We start from the raw sequence: 25,363 nt of genomic DNA, 5'->3' as shown, positions 1-25,363 counted from the left end.
ACCCAAACAATTATGGAAATCTCAGCCTCACCCCACTGACAGACCAGGTGGAAAAGAATGAAAAATAAAAGGAATTCATCTTCAGAAACCAGTTTAATTCTACCAAGGGCAATTAACAATATAATGCAATATAATCGTATAGTTAATTCATGACACCATTAACTAATGGAGAGTTTAGTTGTGTATTTTTGTGCCAACATGTCTGAATGGCTTTAAAAACTACATTTAATCTCAGTTTTCTAGTGTTAATAATTCTTGCTTTGGGAATAAATACATTTCTGTAATTAGAACCTATTTACTGTATTGCCGTAACACATAGGATCTCTAATCATGTACAGGAATATGCCATGTTAGATGATGTAAAAACATAAACCAAAAAGAGTGCAGCTTAAACACCGTGAGCAGGCAGTGAATAGAGAATTATGAAAAAAAGATAGACTTAAACAATCAATATGGCAAGTACAAGGTTTGGCATGTCAACTTCCAAACTGAGTTACTGGAGACTTCAAAAAATAGCTTTTCCCACACCTGAGAGGGAGAATGAAAGAAAACATAGAGCTATTTATCCCAAAACAAAACAAGTCAGTGATGGAAGCTAGTGTCAGGAATTGTTGAGAGTTGTCATCTCATAATGAATCATAGGTGAGGGAGTTCAAGAATGACCTTGAAAGCAAATCAAGACAGAAAGTAAAGAGACGTGTGGTCAAAATTACTGGCTAGGGAAATGATCTCTGCTGTTGTATTACAGGAAAAGGATTATTTTTACACTTGACGTGACTGGTACACACAAACTCCTAACTGAAATAAAACGTACCTTTGGCAGGGAAGCTTTTATTAGGAGTGAGAAGGCACCGGGAACAGCATCCGCGGCCAACACCCTGCCCTGCCCTGCAGTTGAAGCAGCCCCGCTCCCCAGCGCAGGCACACGGCTCGGCTCCAGGGCTGTCACGGACCTGCCCTGTGCCCTGCCCACAGCTTGGACAGTGTCCTCTGCGGGGACATAGGCGAGCGGGCAAAAGGAGGAATGGATTACCAGAGGAGGAAAGTGTTGGGGAAGTGGGTAGAGGACTGGAAGTGGCTCCTCGCCCTCCAACATTGCCTCTGAAATGTGGGGCAGCCGTACTTGTAATAACATCCGGCGCTGTGTTATATCAATACAAGTAATCTAGAGGGAGCAGAGATTTTTACGTCACAGAAGTGGCCATTAACTGTGAAACAGAATAAATTTGCTCTTCACTCTTCGTATTTTGACCTAAACCCTAGGAATTATGTCAGTGGCCTACTCGGATCCCACAGGCAAAGGACTGCACAGCGGTCACAAGAGTAACGCGGATTGTCACCCCACTGCGCCTGGCGGCGGGCAATCCCGAACCCTTGTCACCCGAGACAAGGGTGACACAGCAGCGTATCGAAAATAAACAACCCACTGCACGTCACCAACACCGCGCTGCCACTGCCAGCGCAGGAAGCGGGGGATGAGGGGGCTGCGAGGGTATTGAGGGTTCTGTGGGGGCTTGTGAGGATGCTGAGGAGGCTATGAGAGAATCTGTGACGGCTTTGAGGGGCTGTGGGGGCTATGAGAGAGTCTGTGGGGGCCGTGAGTGGGCTCTAGAAGCTAAGAAGATGTGTGGGATCCGTGAGGGCGACTGAGGCAGAGCCCCGAGGTCGGACATGGCACACGGGGGGTGGGGGGGTGGTCACGCGCAGCCCCTCGCACCGGCCGCTTGTGCGCTGCCGAGTTGTTTACTTCCTCTGCGGCGCGCGCTCCGCCCCCCCACCCCTGCCGGCGCTCCGCCCCCCCCCCGCGCGCCCTCCCCGCCGGCCAATGGCAGCCGCCGCCAGCTCCGCGCGCTGGGGGCGGGCCCCGCCCCGAAGGAACCGGGCGAACGCAACGTCAGCCGGTAGTGTTCGTCAGCTGGGGCTTTGCGCTGATTAGCCAGACGGCCTGCCCATCTTCTCAATGCCCCGCCTTCCCCCTTACTCTCGCCGCCGAATACACAGCTCCCCCGCCTTCCCTGCCCCGTCTGTGTGTGTGAGGAGCGGATTGGCTGTCGGACCGACCGCTCAACACTCCTGCCAATCACGGTCGGCCCCGCCTCTTTTCCCAGCACAGGAAACACCCCTGCAGATCGCGGCCAGCCCGGGGTGGCCGCCGCCTCCCATTGGTCCGACGTGTTGTCCGTTCTTTGTAGCCCCGCCTCCCCGGACGGGGCGCAGCAAAGCCCGCCTCTCCTCCCTGATCCGCCCGCTGATTGGCTCGCCGGCGAAAGACCGCCGTTTCCTATTGGCTCTGCCACTGCCACTCCGGCACGCGGCCCGGTCGGCTTGCCGCTGCCCCCCTCGCCCCGCGCGCCCCGCCCGCCGCGGCCCCGCCCTCCACGGAGTCACGTGATGTTTTCGCCGCGGTGCCGCCGCCGCCGCCCGTGAGTGCGAGTGGCCGGAGCGACCGGGGGAAGCGCGGACCGGGCTGGGGCGCAGGAGGCACCGCCCGATTCCCATGCACGGGGCGCTTCTCCGGTGAGCGCGGATTCCCGCTGCCCGCCCTGTGCCCCGTCCCCGGCGGTACCGGACCCTGCGTGGCCCCTAAGATGGCGAGCGGGATGAATGGCCCGGGTGGCGGCGGCGGCGGCGGCAGCGAGGAGGAGCCGGGCGCCCGGCATACGGGAGGCGGAGCCGCGCCCCAGCAGGAGCCCGGCGTGCTCGGCGCGGCGGCGGGCGAGGGGGAGCCGGCGGCGGGCGAGGGCGGGCGCTGCCCGTCCCCTCAGCCGCACCACCTGCTGCTGCTGCTGCGGCGCTCGCCCAGCGCCTCGCTGTGCCCGGCGCCCGAGGCCGCCCCCGCGCCGGGCCGGGCCGTTCCCTCGGCGGGCCGCGGCGGGCAGCCCCCCCCGGCGGGCCGCGGCGCCGGCGAGGACGTGAGGAAATGCGGGTACCTGCGGAAGCAGAAGCACGGGCACAAGCGTTACTTCGTCCTGCGGGCCGAGAGCCACCTGGCCCCCGCCCGGCTGGAGTACTATGACAGCGAGAAGAAGTTCAAGAGCAGCCTGCGGGCGGCGGGGGCCGGCGGGGCGGCCGCGCTGTGCTGCCCCCCGCCCAAGCGGGTCATCCCCCTGTACCAGTGCTTCACCGTGAGCCGCCGGGCCGACGCTAAGCACAAGCACATCATCGCCCTGTACACCAAGGACGAGTACTTCGCCATGCTGGCCGAGAACGACGCCGAGCAGGAGGCCTGGTACCAGGCCATCAGCGAGCTCATGAACCAGAGCAAGAGGGGCTTCCTGGAGCAGGAGGACCACGCCGATCAGCAGGTGGATGAGGATGATGAGCACTACGGGGCCACCCTGAGGCCTGGCACCGTGTTCAAGGAGGTGTGGCAGGTCAACGTGAAGCCCAAAGGCTTGGGACAAACGAAAAACCTCACTGGAGTGTACAGGTTGTGCCTCTCCAGCAAGGCCATCCACCTTGTCAAGCTGAACTCGGAGGTGCCCTCTGTTCACTTGCAGCTTATGAACATCCGCCGCTGTGGACACTCAGAGAACTTCTTCTTCATTGAAGTGGGCAGATCTGCCTCTATTGGGCCTGGAGAGCTCTGGATGCAAGTGGATGATTCGGTTGTTGCCCAAAATATGCACGAGACTTTTCTGGATACCATGAAAGCTCTAAAGGCCTTTGCAGAGTTCAGGCCCCGAAGCAAGAGCCAGTCTTCTGGTGGTGGCAGCGGTACCAATCCCATATCCTTCATCACCACCAGAAGGCACTTGGGCAACCTGCCCCCCAGCCAGACAGGCTTGCAGAGAAGATCTAGAACTGAGAGCGTTGCTGGAGGCACTCCTCCTACCACCAAAAGCAACAACTCCTACCGCTTCAGAACCTCCAGTGAAGGAGAGGGAACCATGACTAGACCTTTTAGGTCAGTGACTGGGAGTCTGATACACCTGAATACTGCAAGGATGAATTTGGGCCGGCAGGAAGGGAGTGGAAGGTACGTGAGAGCTGCTTTCAGCTCATCTTACCACACCAGGTCTGCTTCGCTGCCTGTTTCTCATTTTCCCTCCACCACAAGTCCTATCAGTGTTTCTTCCAGCAGTGGCCATGGTTCTGCTTCGGACATGCTGACCAGGCCTTCTAGCTCATCTGTTTGTGGTTCCCCAAGTGATGGGGGATTCATCTCTTCTGATGAGTATGGCTCCAGCCCTGGAGACTTCAGGTACTTTAGGGTGAGGAGTAATACACCAGATTCCCTGGGAAACACACCACCTATCAGAGAGGAGAACTGTCTGAGTGAGTACATGTCCATGAATAAGCAACAGGGAGATGATGGCTCAAGAGATGATTATATGGAGGCTGAAAAATGCTTCAGGAAAAGAGCTTACTCTCTAACAAAGCCAGCTTCTGTGGCAGTGCAGCAGAAGACAACGCAAACTACAGCTTTGTTGGATGAAGATTCTGCAGGAAATCACGGACGATTACTTTACTCTGAAACACCAAAATTGAAAGATAACCATGAATTGGAGTACAGTGACACTAACCTTGATTCCATGTGTAACCAAAGCAGGAGTAAAGCCAGAGATGATGGGTACATGCCAATGATGCCAGGAGTTGCATCTTCTCTATCTAGCACCAGCGATTATTTGCCAATGACTCCTAAAAGCATGTCTGTTCCAAAACAGATTAACAATTCATGGTCACCATCTCAGGTTGACTCCCGAGGCTATATGATGATGTTTCCAAAGGGCAGCTCTTCACCTGTGCGGAGTCCTTTAACTGGATTTGCTTCTAAAGGAAGTAATGAGAAGATCGTAAACAACGAGTATATGGATATGTCACCTGGCAATTCAGTTCCAAAGCACCCCAGTGATTCAAATTATATTCATACCACTTCTGTTTCCAAAGGTTTTAGTTCATATTTTTCTTTGCCCCGAAGCTTTAAGGCGTTATCAGGACAAAATGGTGACCACAGTGAATATGTTCCAATGTCTTCACCTGGAAAACTCTTGTATGGTGCGCCAGAAAATGTAAAGGGGGTCAACAGTGAGACTCTGGCTAATGGCATCTCTAAACTGCCAACGTTGAAAGGTTCGGATGAAGGACTTGGGCAGAGCAGGGCTGCCAGGCCCACACGACTGCCCCTAGGCACGAGAGGGAGTAACACCATCCCCAGGATGTATGATCGTACAGTTCCGCCGGAGCCAGCGAGTCCTGGTGAATACATCAATATTGATTTCAATGAAAAGGCGAGTAACACGCCCTATTCCTTATCTGCAGAAGGATCTCCATCATCTCTAGGCTCAAGCAGTGACCACAGACAGTCACCGCTCTCTGATTACATGAGTGTTGACTTGGATGTGCAGTCACCGAAAGCAGCGAAGGAGCTGTCGAACTCTCTAACAGATATTTCAATTTATGCAAGTTCCAGTATTCCTAGAAACCAACCAAACCCTGACTATGCCAGGCTTTCATTTGGTGCTGCATGTGTTAGCACGGCAAGTAACAGGACTGATGACTACACTGAGATGACGTTCAACATGGCAGCAACACCTCCAAGGCCATTTGCCACTGAATCTGACAGTGCTGTAAAGATGGATAGTCCTTCTTCCATCGTTAATAGACTCTGCATTGTTGATCGATATGCTGGTAGCAGTAGCTTCTCTGTCCCTAGCTCCGACCCTCCTATAGGACCGAAAGTGATTCGAGCTGACCCTCAAGGCAGGAGGAGACACAGTTCTGAAACGTTCTCTTCTGCTGGGACTGTGACAACCTCATCCTCTTTCTTTACTGACAGTAGCAAAAGACACAGCTCTGCCTCATTCGACAACGTTTGGTTAAAACCGGATGAAAACATTTCTGATGGTCAGGAAAACAAAATGTCCAGGGATACCTCAACTGGATTTCAGAATGGCTTAAACTACATTGCTCTGAATTTACGGGATGACCCTCTAAGCTGTGAGGCGAGTACTACAGCGCCAGCTTGCCATCTCCAAAATGGTACTTCAGGTTTGGACAGTGGAGCTTATGTAAGCATAGATTTCAGCAGATCAGATGGGCTGAAGTGTAACGCGAGAAAAGGTTTGTAACTTTAAAAGCACTTCCCTTTCATGCTTGCTTAACCATAGGAATTAGATTGTCTGCTTAGTGCTGTCTTCAGAGTGGGGTAAATGCTTTTTATAATCTCTTGTGTTATTCTAGTACAACCAGTTCTGTTGTAGTGCAGCATCTGAACCGCTGAACAGCAGTGAAAGGGGATGTGGTCCTTGGCCTAAAGCATTTATGTGCCTCTTCTAGGCACTCAGAGGTGTTATCAAACTGTAGTCTGCCTTTTTTTTTTAAAATTCATTTTGCTAGCATAAGCATTAATGGTATTTCATGTTTTGAGTTCTTGTCCTGAGGTTATGGTAGCTCTTTCCTTCACTTCTGTTTTGCTATTTTTCCCTTCTTAGAACTAGATGACTCTTCATTTTTTTCCTGAACTGAGATTTTTGTTATTTAAAAGCTCAAAATGGCTAAATTTTATTTAGACCTCAAAATTTGAGGCTTAAATATATTTCTTGTTTCTTCTTAATGTTGTTGAAATACATATTATAGCAGTTTTTTAATGTGGAAATCTGTTTGGATTTATTTAGCTGAATCTTACATAAACAGAACTCAGTTTTTTTCCCCTCGAAGGTTTGGTGGCTGCTTTTGAGCTTTGGTCTCCACAGCATTTTTGTGTCCTCTGGAGAAGCCTGAGGACTTGGCTGACCAATGTGGAGGGGGGCTCAGGCAGCTCATGGCCTTCATATTCACCACCTAGGGCTCAGCTGAGCTGTCACCTTTCCCTGGGATCTGCCTTTTGTGTAGCAGGTGAGGAATGCCTGTGGCTGAGGAAGAGCAGGTTCTGAGCAGTGTCTTCAGCTCTGAAACTTGGTGGGGGAGGCTGCTGCCTTTCAAGTTGTCAGTGGTCTGACCCAGTGGTAAGGTAATGCTGTTTGAAGTATGCATAAAAATAAAGGTGTTGCAGGTGGGGAGAAAGAGTATGGGGAAGAGGAGGGACATTGCTGTTGATACGATAAGCTCTCATGGTGGGAGCAAAGCCGGTAATTAGTGGTGTCAGTGCATGTCCCCCGGCTGAGCGGCGGTGTGTGTGAGTGCTGTGCTGGAGCTCTGCAGGAATAGTCATTGCTTTGCTGCCAGTGACCCACTGAACTCCTTACAGTAATTCACTCTCTGGTAGAAAACCATTTTTGTTGGAAATGATGCTTTCCTCTCTTTGCAAATGTACATATAGTCAGTAATTGTTGGATACTAAGAGGAAATATTTAATCATCGTTGGACATTGATACTTGTCTACTCTGTCCACAGATAAAGCAGTAAGGGAGCAGGCTGCTGCTGACTTTTAAATTTTTAATATTTTTAGTTACAATCTTGAACGCTGGAAGGATTTTTTTTCTAGTTTTGCTTTAAAACTAAGTTTCTAAAGGTAGAAGGTATTGCAGGAGCTTAAAATTGTGTAGCTTTTACTAGTGGAAAGTATAAGCCTGACTCAGCTTGCATGCCATTCAGAGTCTGGCAGCACTGCTTGGGGCTGCTCAGAAATGTGTGGTTTGCCTTAGTGGTTTTTTTTCCTCTGCTTTGTTTTGTTGGTTGGAGTCAAATTTAGAATACGTTGAAAGTTGCCAATCCAAGAAGTGCTTTCTTCCAAAGTCAGTCTTTCAGCACTTCAAAGATTTGTCTGCTAAATCTGCAGTCAGGGGCACACTGATTGCTGCAGCTAATTTGTGTTTGTTTTTTCATGTTTTTTTTTAAAGCACCTCCAAAACCAGCAGAATTTTAAACTTGATCTTATTCCCCTTATATGACTAAAATCTGTGTTATAAAGTAAATAATTTTTACATAATTGGGATGAAAAAAGAACAAAGATGTTTTCCTTTCAGCTATATTGTAAATATTACATTGAAAAATACTTTACAAGAGATACTGTGTTTAGAAATTGTGTTTATGATAAGCATTTTGCTTACTGTTGCTGCAGCAAAGTATCTACAGCCCTGTGCTTGGGGTTCTTCCCTTCTCTATTACAAGTTGCAGAGGAGCGAGAGGCATAACAGCTGCTAGCTTTTGTTGGGAATTGAAGTTTTCTGGAAATGAAATGCATTAAAAGGAGGCAAAACCGGCTCTGTGCAAAAACCACGGGCTTTGCCAGGAAATCAAGCATCTTTATAGTCCTAATGAGAAACACAAAATTATACGAGGCCTGACAGTTTTCTATGAAGGTTTCAGTGTCAAATATTTCTGGTATATAGGAGGAGGGTAGGTGGGGTGTGGACACTTATCACTTGTAGGGGTTCAGGAAAGGGTGAACAGATTTTGGAATAGTCCAGGCTTAAAAGCAGCTTGCCAGACTTGAACATAGTACTGTAAATTGATGGTGTGTATCTGTTTCTCAGGAATGACTTAAAACTCTTGATTATAAGGATAGCTGTTTACTTTCACGTATGAAATCACGTCTCTGAGCTACAGCAAGCACAATTTTAGAAGTGTATTCTTTAAACAGCTTATTGGTTTCTATGGTAATAAAGCTTTTATTTTAATATTTTAAAAGCTTTCTGTAATCCAGAAAAACAGTTTCACATTCCAATAAGTAGTGAAAATAAAGCTTCAGTCTTAAACCTCTTGTCTCCTGAAGAGGTGTAGTGTGCCTTTAGGTAATTTATATTTTTAATACTTTTGGAGACTTAGCAGAACTGCGTGCTGTCTTTCTTACTGCATCTCACTTTTTCAGTCTCTCTGCCTGAAAAAGTGCTCTGTGGCTAAATCCATTCTTAAGGAAAATATTTAGCAGATGTATTTACCCTTAACTTCCTAGAAAGGAGCTATCCCATCTGTATTCAATTCTGTCAGGTAGAGAACTTCATCTCTTCTCTCTGAACCACAGTTTTATTGGAAGGAAAACACTTCCCAGCTTTGGATTGTTTGCTTTTTGTTTTTGTTTGCTTAAACGGCATATTGTGTTCTGTGACTCAGCTGTGTTCTCCAAACTGCCGAGGGTGGTGGAGTGATTTCCAATGCATCACTGCTCCCTCATTGTAATTCCCGAGCTACTTTTGGTTCAGGTTCACTGATGTGAATCAAACTTTTTGTTTTCCCCTTCTCCATTCATGACATCTATGGAGGAGGGGGAGAGCACAAATGTGGAATGGCAACTAGGCCTGACTTGTTATTAAACGTTTTTTAGGGGTTTAGGCAAAGCTGAGCTCAGGTTTTATGTTGATAATGATAATAATAATAGAAGATACTGATTTTCAGTGCTTGCAGTTTAAGGAGGTCATTAGCAAAACAATTTCGTCATGAAATTGTTACACAATATTGAAGCAAGTGGTTTGCAGTTTTGATTACATGAATCTGAGTCATGACATTTTGTGCTAGGAGTACAGAACACTAAAGCTACTTCAAACAGGGCTTAGCTAATGTATACCTTGTTATTGGACCTTGTAGAAACTAAGCAGGATAATGAGAATGGGCAGTAATAAAATGCATAATGAGTCCTGTATAATACAAGTTTCTTCAGTCCTAATTAGAAATATTATACCTTCAAAGGTACCCTGGACTCAAAACCAGCTGTTTAGAGTAAATGTAATGTTCAGCTTAATAGTAGCTATTTCACACCCACTCTTCAATCTTATCTGCTACTCTGTGATGCTTACCTGATATTCTAACACTATGCTATGATATTATTCAAGATGTTCTATGAAGTGCAGGATTATAACATAATTGTTCCTCACCTTTTTAATCTCTCCTGTTCCAGACTGGGTGAGAGTGCTGTGTATACTTTGGGAAGCTGAGAGGAAGGAAAACAACAACAGCTCTAAAGCAAAACTTGATGTTTCAAATTGTCCAAATGCTTTCTGGTAACTTGCATATTTCAATTGCAAAATCTTGAAGAATATAAGGACCAATATATACTTCAAGAAATTCAGAAGCTGAAAGTTTTAGCTATTACTAATATAGTAAATTACAGTTTATGAGATATGAACCACTCCTTTTGGGTTTCTAAGTAGTGGTTTTAAAGTTTGTTTCAAACTGAGGCTCTTCTGTATTGGCAGAATACTTAAGGCAGGGGCCCATTTAAAAATAATTTGAAGAACTCTACTGCAGCACATCCAAATGCTGCTGTGTATCCTACATCTTTGAAGTAGAGCTGGGATAATAATTCCTAAAAAAACCCAAACAACTCAAACCATTTTAATCTTGCTGTAACAGATGCCACTTTAATAATATTGGGTAACTTGTAGCTATGCTTAAAAATACCCAGAGTAATTTCTTCTTAAGTAGTGTGTGAGCTGCTGAAGGCAGAACAGATTTTTGCCGTGTGGCGTGGGAGTGAGTTAATTATGACATATTTGACCAAGAATCAGTTCAGCTTTCCTTGTACTTTGGTGAGAAAGTCTGAGACAAGAATGTTCCCCTGCCATTGAAAGAGAATGCTTACTTGGAGTCAGTGTTGAAATACTTCTGGAAATCAGCTTTCCAGACTTCAAATCCATAGTTGCAGCTGATGGTGACATTTGTCTTTTTGGAAGTCTAGAACCTTTCCCTTGTAGCTGTCCAGAAGGTGAAGGCATTGGCTGCAGGATGCAGGGAGGTCTGGGAGTAATCCAGCATGGGTTCAGCATGCTTTTTGTGGTTGTTTTTAAGTTTGGTTTTTTTTTTTTTTTAATTTTATTTTAAAGTCTTTTGTTGAAATCTTAAATGCATTATTACCCTTTTTTCTCTTCCCTCTACAACTTCACATTTCCCCCTCCTCCCTTGGTGTCTGAGGGCCCCTTGTTCCCCTGTCACTGTGGCAGCAGGTTGGAGTTGCAGAGGGTGGGCAGCGCTGTTTGGTCTTTCCAGAGGCTGTACTCCAGCATGTGATTACTGGGGTGGTTTGTCACTAGCTATTTCTTTGGGGTTTTTGTATGTCCGGTGGTATGTTAGCAGTAGGTAGAGTTTGGGTTTGCTTTTCTCTGTGTATGGTCTTTTTTTTATGAAAGGATCTTTAATACATTTTCGTCATTTTGATTGCTCGGGGGAGGATTTATACCTTGAGGTTTTGGGTGGTGCTAAAAAGAGCTTATAGTACTGTGTTGTACCTTGGTGTGTGTGTGCTCTGTTTGTGGGTCTGTGGTGCTCCCAAAACCATGCTGAATTCTGTTGATTGCACTAACAAGTTTGTTTTTCTGAGCTGAAGAAGGAAACAAACTCCAGAGTTCTATTTTAGGTACTGTTGTGATCAAATGTGGCATTCTTCAGCTCAAAGGAAAATGGAGTGATAAAACTGGAAGGCAGGTGTGAGAGAGTCAAACTCTCTGGAGCCTGGGGATGTACTGTTACTGCTGTTTTCTCTTAAAAATGGCCTATTGTCTTACAACACAACCTTAAATGGTGTGTAATGACTTGCTGGAGAACTGTTTCATGGTCCACCCTGAAAATTTGCTCTTTAACTTTTTTCAGTTTATGTTCTAAATATTCTCAACAATCCTGTGAGAATACAAGTTGCACCAGTTGCACTGTTGTCTTGCAGGTTTAGGCAGTGACAAGGGAAAAATGGGAGAAGTATGTTCCAGTTTTAATCAAGCCCTGCAACTCTGTGAAGGTCACTCAAGCTTAGGGATGGGTTATGATTTACTTGAGAGGCAGAGCTGTGATCAGGGAGGGATTTCTGACATACTTGAGGGCAGTGGGAAGACAAAGGTAAATGAGCCTGACTCATCAAAGGCATTTCAGAGGTGTTGCCGAGTATCTTATCTAAATGATCTTGAACATACATAAGTGTTTGGATTTGTGGAGATTTTGCTTCAGGTGTAGCATTACCCCAGGAGCAACAGGGTTGGTAGACTTAGCAAGAATTTTCTGCTCTCTTCAAGTCATGAGCTGTATTTTAAGGGCCAGAGGTTGCTTATTTCCAGACATTATTTTTCTGTTGATTTAGATCTATGGTTGGATGCGAACCATTGAGACTGCACCTGTGTGCATGCATGTGTTTTGTGTGCCAGTGACTCGTGAGTTCAGTGTGAGGTCTGATCTTTTTTTATGCTTCCAAGAAGAGAGGGTTTTTGAAAGAAGTGGCTTATACTGAAATAACTATAGTTCAGATTTGGCTGTAATTCTAAGGTAAAGATACAACTTAATGTGACTCAAGAAAACTGAAAACTTTAATAAATTACTACTAAAGGTAAATAGGGATTGTGTTCCCTGCATAGCATAGGTATGTTATGAACTTATATAAATACCAAACTGAATTATTATTAGGGCATCAATAGATAGAATAGTACTTCCTTTTTGCTAGGGTATGAAAGGCTGATAAATATGCTGCCTACTTGGAGGAAGGTTCCCTTTTTAGTAGAACAGAATTTTGTAGAAAGGCTGAGAGTATCAAAATGCCTTTTTTTTCTTCTGAAAATTGTAGAAAGTACTATCAAAAGGGCTGCAAAAAAACCTGTTAAAATTGGTTTCTGAATTTATTGAGGCACTGTTGAGGGATACTCTCCTTCCACAGGGAATAGTGTGATTCTGTTCCTGTACTCATGGTGACCCAGTTTGCTTTATTGTTCAGGTTCTTGCTGACCAGATGAATTAGCCATGTAACTTTTTTTCCTACTGGATAGCCTGAACCTGAATTATTTTTAGGAACTAGTGCAGCTAGTGCTTCTTGTTACCCAGATCTCTTCGGCTAGCAGGAATTTGGGAAGTTCTTAGTGACAGTGAAGCAGATGTTCTATCATTGATAAATATGTCCTAATTGTATACTAGCCCAAGGAGAGCTTTTCTTGTGAGCTGTGGGATAGGTAATTTGTATGAAACCCCTGTTCAAGCTATTGACAGGCACTGGCATTTCTGTTTTCTGTATGGAATAATTTTCAATCTTTAGTTAATCTGTTAGAACATTTTGCAAGCGCTTTGCTTTTCCAGTAGTACATTGCTCCATAACAGCATTTGTTTTTTGTTGGAAATTTTGTGTGAAATGCTTTGAGAGACCTTTTTTGTCTGTATTTCACTGTGTGATGTTTTTTTGGGGTGGGTGGGATTTGTATTTAAGTGTTTGTAGAACAAGCTTTTTTTTAATTGCAGCTTGTGGTGAACAGGAACTCAGTTAGAAATGAGCTGAAAAAATGAACAGATTTGATCTTGAGGTCATTCAGACAATATTACAGCAGTCTGTTAATGAAAGCATGTAGCTCCAGACAGGATCTCTCCAGACAGGATCTCTACTTGTTGTGGAACCTGAACAGGTAGACAGGATGGAGGTCCCCATATGGTGCCACAAATGTAAATGTGTTGGTCCCTCTCCTAAGGAGCTTACAATTTAAAGATGAAACTGAAGAGATGGATGAAACCTAATGTGCTGGGGTGGAGAGTGAGATAGAGATCAAGGCTGCTGCCATTGGCAGGGTCCAGATAAGAGCCTGGAAGAGATAAAAGGCTGCTGAGAGTGGTTGTAGGAGAGGAAGCTGGTGTAGGCACTTGGAAGGGTATGCAGATGGCAGGGAGCAAGGGAAGGTAGTGTTGTAAGGGTTTAAATGACTTGAGAAGGATGAGGTGAATGTCAGAACACTGGCCAGGATATTAATCTTGGTAAGAGGAATGTGGGCCAACATGTATCTCTGAGTTAAGAACATGTCCCAGTGTTTACTTCTCCCTTTTAGATGTGGAATGTGATATTTTTTCCCCTGTTTTTATTTATTTTTCCTTTCTGTAAGTTAATTTTCCTGCAGACACGTGGCTGGTAGATTTGGTGTGAGCAGGTGTGCATACCAAAACACAGGCTCACCCTGTGCAGCATCCCTTGGCAGTTAATGTGCTGTGTGGACTGGGGCCTCTGTTCTTGGTGAGACTCTGCTCCAGAAGCAGCCAAGCTGGTGGAACTGCCCTGGCATTACTACTGGCTTGTTCTTGGGGTGTTTTTAGGTGGCATCTCTGAGTTTCAGGCAGTATTCTGTCATTGGAGAGAAGGCACAGTGGGGCTTGGAAGATTGTCACCTTTAGGATTTGTACCCAAATGCCCCCAGAGCATTTGGAGCCCATGTCTGGGTGGGGAGGTCTGCATGGGACCTGCTCAGTGCTGCTGCAGTGCTGTCAGCTGCAGGAGTGATGCCTGTGGAGGCTGGAGTGCCACACTCCAGCCTCCACAGGCTGAAAGGAGAAAGTGACTTTTTCACAGGAGAAAGTGACTTTATTTCTGTGTCTGTAGATCAGGTTGAACAGACGCTGCAGTGGTTTTGAGTAAATCTGGAAGTGGTGGCAGCATCGAGGCTTGATTCACTGTTGAGGGTATGAGTGATTGAAATGTTAATGTTGACATGTTCCACAAGGTAGACCCTAAACAAGAGTTGGACACTGTTGATTAAATGTTGTCTGTGTTTAGAGTTAAACTCTGTCCTTGTCAGCTCCCAAACTGCTCCTGGAAGCTGAAAGTGCAATCCTTGGCTCTTGGGCATGTCCTTGGCTCTTGGGCATGTCCTGAGGTTTGAGAAGATGTTGCTTCACACATGCAGTCCAATCTGAACCTTTCTTTTCCTCTCCTGCGTGAGCCAGGCTTTGGGGTGTCCTAATATTGATGGAGAGTCGATAATGTAATAATTAGGAAATGTAAAAAATTGATGCATGTCACTGGTATGACTGATAGCAAAGATTTTCCTATGCAGGCACATGTGAGCCTGCACAGGTGTGTAACTGTGTAGGTATTTGGCTGTGTAGTAACTTTTTGCCTTTGACAATCATTTATGGCACTAGAGGTGAAAGAAAAGGGTAGTGCTAAATGCTTGCAGGTGTTGAGGTTTAAAATGGTTGAGAAGAGGGAAGGGATGAATTACAACAGGTGAAACTTCATGTAGAAAGGAAGTTTTGGGAAAGGTGGTTTGAAAGGTGGGGAGCTGTTTCATTAGTCATGAGTGACGCTGCCCTTTCTCTTGGTTGTGTTCCTAAGAACAGTTTGGCTCACTCCAGCCCCAGACCTGTGCCTGCAAGCAGTCACTACCCAGCAGAGGAAGAGCAGGGCAGGTGTGTGTAATACCTCCCACAAACACACACCCAAGCCTCTGATTTTCTTTCTTTTTTTTTTCAGCTTGAGGGATTTCTTGAGCCCAATGTAGTTTGTGTGATTTATAATTCAAGTCTGTTTTATAATTCTTTAATCCAAGTACTTTTCCAGTCTCTCTCTGATCCTGTGTAAACTCCTTGTATCCACAGCAGCCCACAATCCATCAGGACATGCTGCCTGCAGACCTCTGTGCATTTTGGACCCTGCTCTGTACCAGCTTAGTTTGGCAGCCCCTGGTTTGTGTAGTGGAAGAGATAACAAATCTTATCTTTTTTCTCCAGGCCGCTTAGGATTGTGTAGATGCTGTGCCCTCCCCTGCCATACGCTTTTCCAGTGTGTTGTACCACATGCAGTGTGGACCTGTGGTATAATCTGGGCTTTTAAAATTTCCTCTTATGTCCTGGTACTTCCCTGCAGGCTGAAGGGTTCTTGTTACCAGTCTGTTCCTCACTGGGAAGCTGTGTCACAGCTTGCAGGAGTTTCTTCTGCACTACTGGAACTTCCCAAGTGTTCCGAGTCCTTTCTGGATGCAGGAAGCAGGGCTGTATGTACAGAGGTGTTTGCTGTGGCTGTTTTCTTCCCTATTTGTTTCCAGACAGTTCATAATGCCCACTTTGCAGCAAGAGCACAGACAGGAAATATTCCTCTCTGTTGGCACTGAGGGCTCCTGACCTTTGTCATGGGAGCAGGGGGAATTGCAGCAGGTGGTATTCTCAGAAGCCACACAAACAACTTTGTTTTTTTTGGCTAAAATTTACCCATATTTTGTGTGGTTCAGGTCAGGTGCAGTAACTCACACACTTGCTGAGAGAATGCTTTTTCAAAAGCAAAACCTTTTTTTGATTCTTCTTCAACATGAAAATCTGAAGTTTTGAACTATGTATTTTGAGGTGGAGAAGAGTAAATTTTTAGTGTTGTGTTATATTGTAATAGAAATTTAGTTTAAAACCTCCAAACAAACAAACTCAAAAAAATGTCCAACAACTTCTTGTCGAGCTGTCTGGTGCTATTTGAGTTGGGATTAGACCTCTGCCAGAACTGCAGGCAAGTTTACTAATTCTAGGAATTGTATCAGCAGAAGAGATGATATTAGGGAGTGTGCATACAGCCTTCCTAGAAACAACCCTGCTGTTTATTCCAACAGGAAAAAAAGCCACTGTTGCAAGAGATAAGGCATTTCTGCTAAGTGAGTAGAAATTATCTGAAAGCATGGGAGAGGTTTTTAGCTGGTGAAATTGCTGAGCACTAATAGTAGCAAAACCATGTTTTGAATGAACAATTCTGGGATATTGTTACCAGTTGCTGTGTTTAAATAGTTAACCCGGTGAAAAGTGGGTCATGCAACAGGGTTGTTTTTGTTTTTTTTACCAAATTTTGCCTTTTTTTGCTTGTGGAAAGTCAGTCAAATGATAGATTCAACATATATTAGTTAGCTGATTTTGAGCATGGTTAATCTGTTGTTGGCTGAAGAAAGTGCATGGAGTATGTGCTTGGTGGTCAGCAGGTAGCTGAGTGCATGGAGTATGTGCTTGGTGGTCAGCAGGTAGCTGAGTGCATGGAGTATGTGCTTGGTGGTCAGCAGGTAGCTGAACACCTTGCCAGATCTGGATGTCTCTGTGTCAGGGCCTCCTTTGGGTCACCCAGGCACCATAACTGCACCTGTGAGGGATGCAGCAGGTGGGTCAGGTTTTGATTTGTATTTGTAGACTTGGTGTCTGCCAGGTGCAAATCAAGAAATTTGGCTTTTCTCAAGTAACTCTGCTTGCCTCTAGCAAGGTCTAAAGCTATGCCATTAAAATAATAATTCCAAGAAATAGGACAATGGCGTGGGATAATATCTGTGTATTTGGTAAAATTCAGAGCAAAAGAAAAATTTTCACTGATTTGTGAAGAATGTATTTGGGTAAATGAGCCCTCCCTGGCCTGCCTGCCATGAGGAGGGCTCTGTGTGGAACCCACTGCTCTGCTCCTGCCCCAGCCTGGCTGCTGAACAAAATGATTTTGGATGCCACATTTTGTCCTGAGGTTGTGCCGGGTTTACTGCTTTCCTGAACAACAGGAATATTGTGTGGCCATGTGCACAAAAAGTCTAGGGCTGCTCAGCTGCTTTTGATCTGCGTAAATCAGATTAATTCTGATTTGCTCCTAACCTGAAGTTCAGGAAATGGAGAACTTCAGCAATGTTCTTCAGAAAGCATTAAGCTGTCTTAGTCTTTGACATGGAGATTTTAATAATTTAATTATCTTAAACTAATATCTTCTGTAAGCAAAGCTTTTATCCTTTCAGGAATCAATTGCAGAATTATGTCAGTAAAAGCCTTTCCTGTAAAAACAGGTATTATTTAGGATGGATTTCTTTGAGAGAATTAGGGTATGTCTGCTGTGTTCTCAGAACCTCTCAGTATGTTTCAAAGTGTCCTGACTTGTATGGCCTTGATAATTCAGACGGAGGAAATGAAGTGTAAATTCGGTATATTCTCATCTCATGCACTTTCAAGTGGAACGCACTGGGTTTGCATCTAATGAATTAGAGCTGATTTATATCTCTGCTCCTAATTTTTATAAAACTATGCAATTTTTGCATAGAAAAGTTGCAGAGTGCTTTCTCAGTGTGTTCCTTAATTTTAAATAAAACGTCTTTCAGCAATGCTGCCATCCTATTTTAAGTATTTGCCCCATACTTTCTCTTCTGCCTTGTGATCTTCTTCCTCTGATTGTTCCTCAGCAAAATTCAGACAACTGCATGGAGCTTTATAATCTGATCCCATCTTAAACTGCTGAATTGAAATGGCATTGTGTAATGTCACTTCAGTTTTCCAAACTTTGCTTACATATTTTGTGAGATGAATTTTGAAAATGTTTGGATGCTGTCTAGGCTCGTTTTCCATATTAAACATTGAGAAGAAGTTGAATTTGTATTGTTGTCAGTAGTCTGAAGCAGTAAAGCTCAATTTTGAATAAAGGCTGAAGCTTTTGTGTAAAATTTATTAATAGAGCTGAAGTTTGGATAGAAAAGCCCAGTGTAGGGTGCAATGCAATGAAATTTCATTGCAATGAAATTCAATGCAATGAAATACTTAGAGTAGTATTTTTCTGGGCTGCCTCGAAAGGTTTTTTGCAGAGTTTTTTTTGCTGCTTGTTTGTTGTCATGATCAGTTATCAGATTTTTTTTTTTTTTTTTTTTTTTAGACTGTGTAGATTTTCTTAGAAGAGCTTGTGACAGTCCAGGAACAGCTGTATGTTTACACTGCAAGTGAAAGTTCTGTCTGATCTGGCTACCAAGATTTACTTGGTGGCATTTTTGTTTGAGAACTTCAGGGGAATGCTGGGTTATTCTGTGAGAATATATCTCTTGTCTCTGCTAGTTCACATCTCATAATTTGTTTACCTTCTAGAAGAGTTTCTTTATCCCTTTTTCTGTCAGCTTCCTTTTCTGTTCAGTCAGTGCTGAGTTAAATCCATGCTTATGGGAGCTTGTATGAAGTGTTAATCTGGTTTTTATTGTTGATCAGCAATTCTCATATCTGTACTATTAACATAGGAAATTGATGTCTAAGGAATCGTACATGATGAGACTGAAATAAGATTATTCAGCTTCACAGAAGCACTGCTGTTTTCTTCAAGCACTGCATGGCCTCATTAGGTTTCCTTCAGGAACTGGTTAATGAAAAAATGGAAGTAGTTCAGGTGTGGGAGAGAAGAACTGTCAAGAAGCTTAATGTGCAAGTTCTTTTGCAACCTCTCAAAATAAGGCCACGTCCCTTCAAAAGGATCCTTCTGGTAGGAGCCACAGAGGTGGGAATCCAGGGGTCAGCAGCACAACACTCACTGGCCTTGCTCTCACATTAAACCCGTTTTACACCTCTTCTGATGAGCAGCTTCTCTTGATAGACCTCCCTGGTGCCCAGGTGACCCCGAGGTGCTGCGTGCCCCCGTGGGCAGTGGGAGCAGTGACCTGTGGGGCTCACTGTGGGGGTGCTGTGACCCAGCCCAGCTCCAGGGATGGAGGGGTTGGGAATCGTGCCGGGGCTCTGTGACTGCACAGCTGCCCTGGGCTGGGCTGCAGGCCCCGCTCGCCCCCGGGTGCAGCCTCCACTGTGGTGACACGGGATTTCTGGGGTGCTGGGGGTTCCTGCACGGTGACCTGTGGGCCTTGGGCTGCAGCACGAATGGACTCCTGAGGTGGCCCTGGGGTATGGCGGTGACTGCAGCGCTTTGTGGGAGGGATCTTGCAAAACTATGGTCTCCTCTTAGATTGCAGATGAAATATTTTTCTTTTATGTGGTCAAGTTTCACAAGTTGCTCTTAGCCTTTTTTGTCTGAGAAAAGATGTGATATATATATGTGTCCATATATACATATACACATATATGTGTGTATATATATCTGCTTGATACTTTGATACCAAAAAAGTGCTGATGACTCAGGACAGCAGCCAGCTGTACTGCTCCAACTGCAATATTGCAATTTCCAGCTTTAATAAGGGGATTAGAGAAGTGGTGACAACCAATAGCTCCATGTATGAAAGACTCAGGGCTTTATGAGACTGACATCAGCTTGCAGGTAATGTTTATGTGAAACTCACTTATGTTTATTTACAGGTCACACGATTCTGTTCTACCTTAAAAATTGAGAAGAAACATGTTGAAGTGTAGTTTATAATCACGGAGGCAGGAAATTAATGAGCTCTTGTTTAGGATGTGCAGAGTTTTGGGAAGGGGAGATGCTGCAGGGAGATCCCAGGCTTTCTTCTGGTTTCTGATAAATTCATCTGTGCTGTTTGGGGTCCTGCCCAGAGTTACCTGACGTTCTTGCTTTAGAACTGGTTGCCATGCTGCTGTCTGACTACATGTAGCTGCTTCAGAGAATTAAACTTAGGACTTAAGCAAGCTTGGGTTTCTTTTGCTCTTAAGCCCTTCCCCTTCCCCTCCAAATACCTTAAATGTAATTTGGCATTAGTTTATGAAAATTTTCAGAACATTCTAGGTGTAAATACTGAGTTCTGCCATATGGGATGGTCTGATTCAAGCCACTGGGCCTTTGCTCTTCAAAATGTTTTGGGGATGTGCTTGGAGAGATTAGAATAACTTGTCAAACAGCTTTCAGGTGTGTCTTGTGTGTAAGGCGTGGAGGAAAAATGTCCTGACAAAAGCAGAGACAGTTTTTGAAGTTCCTTTTATGTGAGCTTGCAGGTCCACAGCAAGGAAAGGGTGGGGGGTTGCTGGTAAAGTTAATTTTTATTGAGTATAAGTTTAATATAGAAGCTTTAACTGTTTTAATGTTTGACTTGCATGCATCACTGAGGTGTGATTCATTGCAAGCTGTGGTGCATATTTTCATTCTTTGGTCTTACAACAAAACAATATTTTTCTAAAGAGGAAAATTATTTCAGAAATAATAGCTTCAGTTGGCTTTTGTGAAAACAAAGCCATTGCTGACCACATTGTGCTCTGTGCGTACCAAGCAATAGCTTTTTGTAGTGATCTTATGATGTCTGTGAAATAACACAAATAGAGATTCTCAAGTTGTGGGTGTATTTTGGCTGTTTCTTCCTTTAATTGAGGAAAACTAAGTTGCTGTATTTTTGAAATCACTGAAATATTTGAAAAATGAAACACAGCAACGTGGACCTTGGTGAGGGCTGTGTAGGATTGAAAGGGAATTTCTCCTGAAGCGGAAGGACTCCTCTATACTTCCCCACTACTGCCAGCCCTGCCATTGCCTTTGCCTCTGTCTCTGGAGCCACGGGCAGTCCTTGCTGAGTGCTGGGATGGCAGGGCTGCTCAGCTGAGCTTTGGTCTTTTCTCTGTTTTTTTAGCTTTCTTATTTCTTTCGGAGGGAGAGTACTTTTAGCTGGACAGAAGTCAGAAGTTCTTTAGCACAGGGTGGAGTTTGTGTGTGCATACCTCATGATTGGTTTGTAAGTAAACATTCAGGTTTGCATTATTACACATAATGCTTGTTCTTTACATGGTCTTCTTCTCTTTAGCATATCCCTGGAGCAGAGGCAAGGAAGAACTAGGAGCAGCAGTGAGATGTAGCTGCTGTCCTTGGGAGCCACTAGAAGAGCATGGGCAGGATTAAGTCCTGAAAGCCCTTCCTCAGTTCCAGGGGCCTGTGCTGCCATTGCTGTGCTGTGTAATGAAGTGTTCCCATATTGCAGCTCAGGCAGCTCCCAGAACAGGGAGAGAGCTGGCACTTTGAGGGAAAAAGTAGCTGACATTTCTGTATCTGTTGTTTTCTTAAGCATAAACCTCTCGCACTCGTTGTTTCTCAATGAGAGCAACTGGCTGTTTCCCTCTTCACTGTACTGCAAGTAAAAGCCTTGGGGAGAAGGTGAGCACAGACACCTGCCTGGCAGAGGACACTGCCCTCAGTCTTGGCTGAGAGGACAGAAATGGTGGAAGAGGACAGTCTCAGCTGGGAGAGTGTGATTCACTGCCTGGGTTGGCAGTAGCCCTCCAGACTGAAAATCAGTGTTTGTGTTGGCTCAGAGCTGGAAAGTGACTTTTTATATGTTCCTCATTTGTGTTCATGCAACTGCAGAAAGCATTTGCATGCCCTTCATCACTTTGTCTTCCATGTCAGGAACCTCCTGAGTTGCTCTCACCTTGGCATGCGCGTGGCATCGCGGGGCTGATACTGTGCTTTGAGGGCGGACTGCCTCCTGTTTCCATTTGTGCCTCGTGGCCCATCTGTATCTTCCCGCAGTTTTAGCAAGTGCTTGGATTTCTGCCTTTTCCAGTCAGTCTGGAGCCCCTGAAGAAGGGAGCTGGCTGTAGCTGTGCGCTTTTGTACTTGGGTGTTGCCTTTCAGTGAGACTTCCTTCAAAAAGGGACGAGAGCGTGCCGTGAGGTGTTTCTAATTATAACTAAATACAGCTTTTTCCTGAAAAGCTGAGGACGGGGCACGCAGCTGCCGTGACTCGCAGCTCCTTGCTTGGAGCCGGCGGTGCAGGAGCGTTGGTGCCAGCTGTGCCCGGCTGGGAGCGGCAGTGCTGGCCGCAGGGTCTGTCACAGCGGCTGGGGCGCCGCGGGGCTCTCGGGACAGCGCGGAGGGGACAGCGCGGAGGGGACAGTGCGGTGGGAGCTCTGAGCCTTGGGCTGTCCCCAGCACGGGCTGGCAGCATGGGCTGGCTGCTGCCCCAGCTCCTGTCCCGTGTACGCGTGTCACTCTGGCTGCAGTGGCTCTTCGGTGCTTGCTTCAGGCTCCCTGGTTCTTCCTTCCCTCAGGATCGCTGAAGGGTTGGCAGCTGGGAGCGTCCCCTCCCTCTGTGAAGGACCTGCGTTCTGCGGCCAGCAGCTCTCACTCCTGCAGTGGATAAGCTCCATGTGTTCTCCTCCCTAGAAAACATTTTTTTCTGATATAACTTGCATCTGAAATGTCACTGACTTTTTTTTCCCCCCCTCCTTTCTAGACTGATTGCATTGCCATGGAAACCATTGTTGGAAGAGAAGACTTTTCTGCTGGTAACTCCAGAAACTGTGTGGTGCTTTTGGAAGCAAAGCTCAGCTCCAGCCGGCTACTTTCATTTCCACCAGCACGGACATAGACACACATCCTTCTCATTATTTTTTTTCATAGACATCGGCTCTCTACAATTGAATTAATTTGAATTGACGTTTTTTCATAGCTGTGCTTTGGTGATGGAATTTGGTCTTTCATGTAATATCTATTTGGGAGGCAGTGTGAATGCTAATAGGAGATCCCTGTATGTCCCTTTCTTCTTCCTGCCTCTCTTGTTAATTTTTTTAAAAAAATTTATATTCTGAGAAGTCAAAGCTGGTTTCTGATTGTCTGTTTAACATGGGTTTTACTTCTCTGGTACATTAACAAGTGGTTAGCTTAAAACATGTATTGCTTAGAAATACTTTGGCAGTTCAGGATTTTTCCAGGTGACTGGGCAGAAGGAGGGAGGGAGAGGTGCACATTAGCTTGAGGGGTGAACCCATGGGACTAGATGGGTCTGAGGAAAAGAAACCCCTTCTGCCTTTTTTTTTCTTTTTTTTTTTAAGGTTTTGCTTTTATGGTACAAGAGGTATTTCTTGAGCATAGGCTAGAGGCTTTTCAGTCAAGTGTCTGTCACGAGCTTAAACATAAATTTTATTTTGCTCAGAATTTTGGTATGTACAAAGTAGGATTAATGGGCTGGTTGTCTTGTAGATTGTTTTTGTTCTTGTTTATAAATATGAATTGTGTAAAATGAGGTTTTTGTTCATGGATTCGAATGGAGAACTGCGGAGTCGTATCCAATGTTTGTGACTTCTGCATTAGACTTGTCAGCTGTAGCTTTTTAAAGGGAAACCACCCTAATTGATCTTACTTTCAACCAAAGTCCCACTTTTAATTTGGGACTATTTTTGTTCTTTCTTTCTGGCATAATGGGGAAATGAAGTAAAATGTTGGCTCATCGATTGTCTATGCCCCACTGACAGAAACGTCAACAATGACTATTTGACATTTTTTAAAATAAGCCCTGATTTTTCTACAATTTAAGTGCTTCACTCTTGTACTGAATTTTTTTTTGGTTGAAATGAGTTTAGCTTTTTAACACTGCTATGAACTTAAAAGAGCATGACACTAGTCATTGGTACATGCAATGGATTATAAAAGGCACTGACGATTGCTAAAGGGTTTCAGAGTGGTACACAAATCCTCATGCTGTACTGCACCACACAGCTGGGAATCCTCCACATGTATATTGTACAACGGGTGTGCCAGGCTGCCTCACCTCCGACAACAACCTTCAGATTGCTGGTACAGTTTGTGTAACAAATCAGACACTGTCAGCTTGGATTGTGCAGTGATGTGTACCCAGATCTGTTTCTGAGTAGCAATGAAATGTACACGTCACTAAAATATGAGGTGATTGTTTTGGGGTTTTTTTTAGGAAACATGGTACCAATCAGTTTACACAGTGTCTAGTGACAGCAAAAACTGTTGCTACAGAGTTTAAAAGCACAGACCTGTTTTTGATTCTGGAAGAGAAGTTTCAGTTGGTACAATTACTTGCTGCTAAACATACAGGAATTAAAAACACGACCACTCTTACAGACCATGATACTGTCTTGCCACATAGCTGTTGGTTGGTCTCATAAATGAATAATGCAATATGTAGACAGCTTTTTATAAAGCTTTACATCTTTTCTAAGAAATCAAAATTTGGTGAAAATAGTTCTAAACATTTAATGTGAAAGGAAAAGGTTGTTTTGAAGAAATTTGTTACATACTTATTTCATATTAGAGTCCCTGAGGCTGCCATTGTACAATATACAGCACTGATTTAATACATGCTGAATAAATAAGTAAATGGGTAACCTCAAGTATAGTGGTACAAATACTAATAGGTACGGCATAATAAATATGCAATCTTTTTGAATCTCTTAGTTTACAGCAACTAATTTATTCAGTATTGTGCTGGAAGAACATTTTCAGATGATGTAAAACATATCACTATATATACTACCTTCCAGCTACCCGTTTATGCTGCTGTATAGTACAAAAATACCAATGATAGAACAATGTTTGTCCTGTAAATTTAATTTGATATTGGACAGTTATTGTCTGTACAAACTAAAACATATATGGTTGAAACTGTTCATTATATTTGCTATTTCTGCTCCACAGATCTGTTTTAAAGTTGGGCTGATTGATCTGGCTTTGTCTTCCATTGTAAATATTGTTCTGTTGTTTTCTTTGTAAAACACATCGCGTTTGCGGTTTTGGGAGACTGGCTTGAAGCTCTGTATAGTGTTTATATTTATCTGACTTGGCTTTCCATAGAGCTACTTGCAGTAAATACGTGTTCATGTAGCTCCGTGTCCGCGTTTTATTTTTAAACAAACTTCTGGGTTTTTCCGTCAGACCTCCTGCTGCAGCTGCTTCTCCTGAAAGTGGTTTTGTCACCCTGTATCCCTGAAGATTTGGAGAAGTTTTAGCACTGCTTCAGGGTAGTGATTCCCCATCTCTCCAGTTTTCTTTGCCTTTTCACTTAGTTTAAAAGGTAAGATACAGAAAAACACCCAGAAGTTTTCTTTGCCATGGATTCATAGTGCCTTTAAACCATTGTGCTTTGAAGTGAAAACAACAACAACAACAACAAAAGATATAAAATCAGTGACCAATACATTTTCTGCTTTAAAATGTTGAAGGCATGAACAAAAATTGACTCAAGCTTTGTCCATGACTGGATAGGGAAGTCTCATGATCAAAAAGTACTAGTCCTCAAAGAGATTTTTAGCAATGCATTATCAAATAGGGCCTGACTTTGGGGCAGGAGGCAACAGGTGTATTTTGGTGTTGTATCTTTTGCAG

The 25,363-nt window shown here is 44.5% G+C and overlaps 3 protein-coding genes across 5 annotated transcripts in view; 2 read left to right on the top strand and 1 right to left on the bottom strand.

Annotated features, from left to right (window-relative positions):
- NXT2 (nuclear transport factor 2 like export factor 2) overlaps window positions 1-1,975 on the bottom strand; it is an 85,184-nt gene extending 83,209 nt beyond the window's left edge. The window contains exons 1-2 of one of the 3 annotated variants that reach the window (XM_038164665.1): window positions 1,124-1,673; window positions 815-990 (exon numbers count right to left, since the gene is read on the bottom strand). Coding sequence is in view for 1 of the 3 variants with exons in the window: in XM_038164662.1 (XP_038020590.1) it covers window positions 815-1,135 (321 nt within the window). In the remaining 2 variants the exon portion in view is untranslated. Of the gene's footprint in view, window positions 1-814 lie in introns of all 3 variants that reach the window. The other 2 variants (XM_038164662.1, XM_038164663.1) reach the window with 2 other exon arrangements.
- On the top strand, window positions 1,269-2,460 carry LOC119695131 (vegetative cell wall protein gp1-like). Its single transcript, XM_038123034.1, has 2 exons — window positions 1,269-1,392; window positions 1,937-2,460. Exons 1-2 carry the CDS (start codon window positions 1,269-1,271, stop codon window positions 2,425-2,427), a joined length of 615 nt encoding a protein of 204 aa, XP_037978962.1. The 3' UTR covers window positions 2,428-2,460.
- On the top strand, window positions 2,351-24,862 carry IRS4 (insulin receptor substrate 4). The gene is made up of 2 exons (XM_038164654.1): window positions 2,351-6,063; window positions 22,467-24,862. The coding sequence occupies exons 1-2, from the start codon at window positions 2,589-2,591 to the stop codon at window positions 22,469-22,471; spliced, it is 3,480 nt and encodes a 1,159-aa protein (XP_038020582.1). The 5' UTR covers window positions 2,351-2,588; the 3' UTR covers window positions 22,472-24,862.
- Window positions 24,863-25,363: the final 501 nt, after the last annotated feature.

The sequence above is a fragment of the Motacilla alba genome, chromosome 4A (genome assembly GCF_015832195.1).
Source record: "Motacilla alba alba isolate MOTALB_02 chromosome 4A, Motacilla_alba_V1.0_pri, whole genome shotgun sequence".
Classification (NCBI taxonomy): domain Eukaryota; kingdom Metazoa; phylum Chordata; class Aves; order Passeriformes; family Motacillidae; genus Motacilla; species Motacilla alba.
This window is presented reverse-complemented; position numbering and strand designations above follow the sequence as displayed.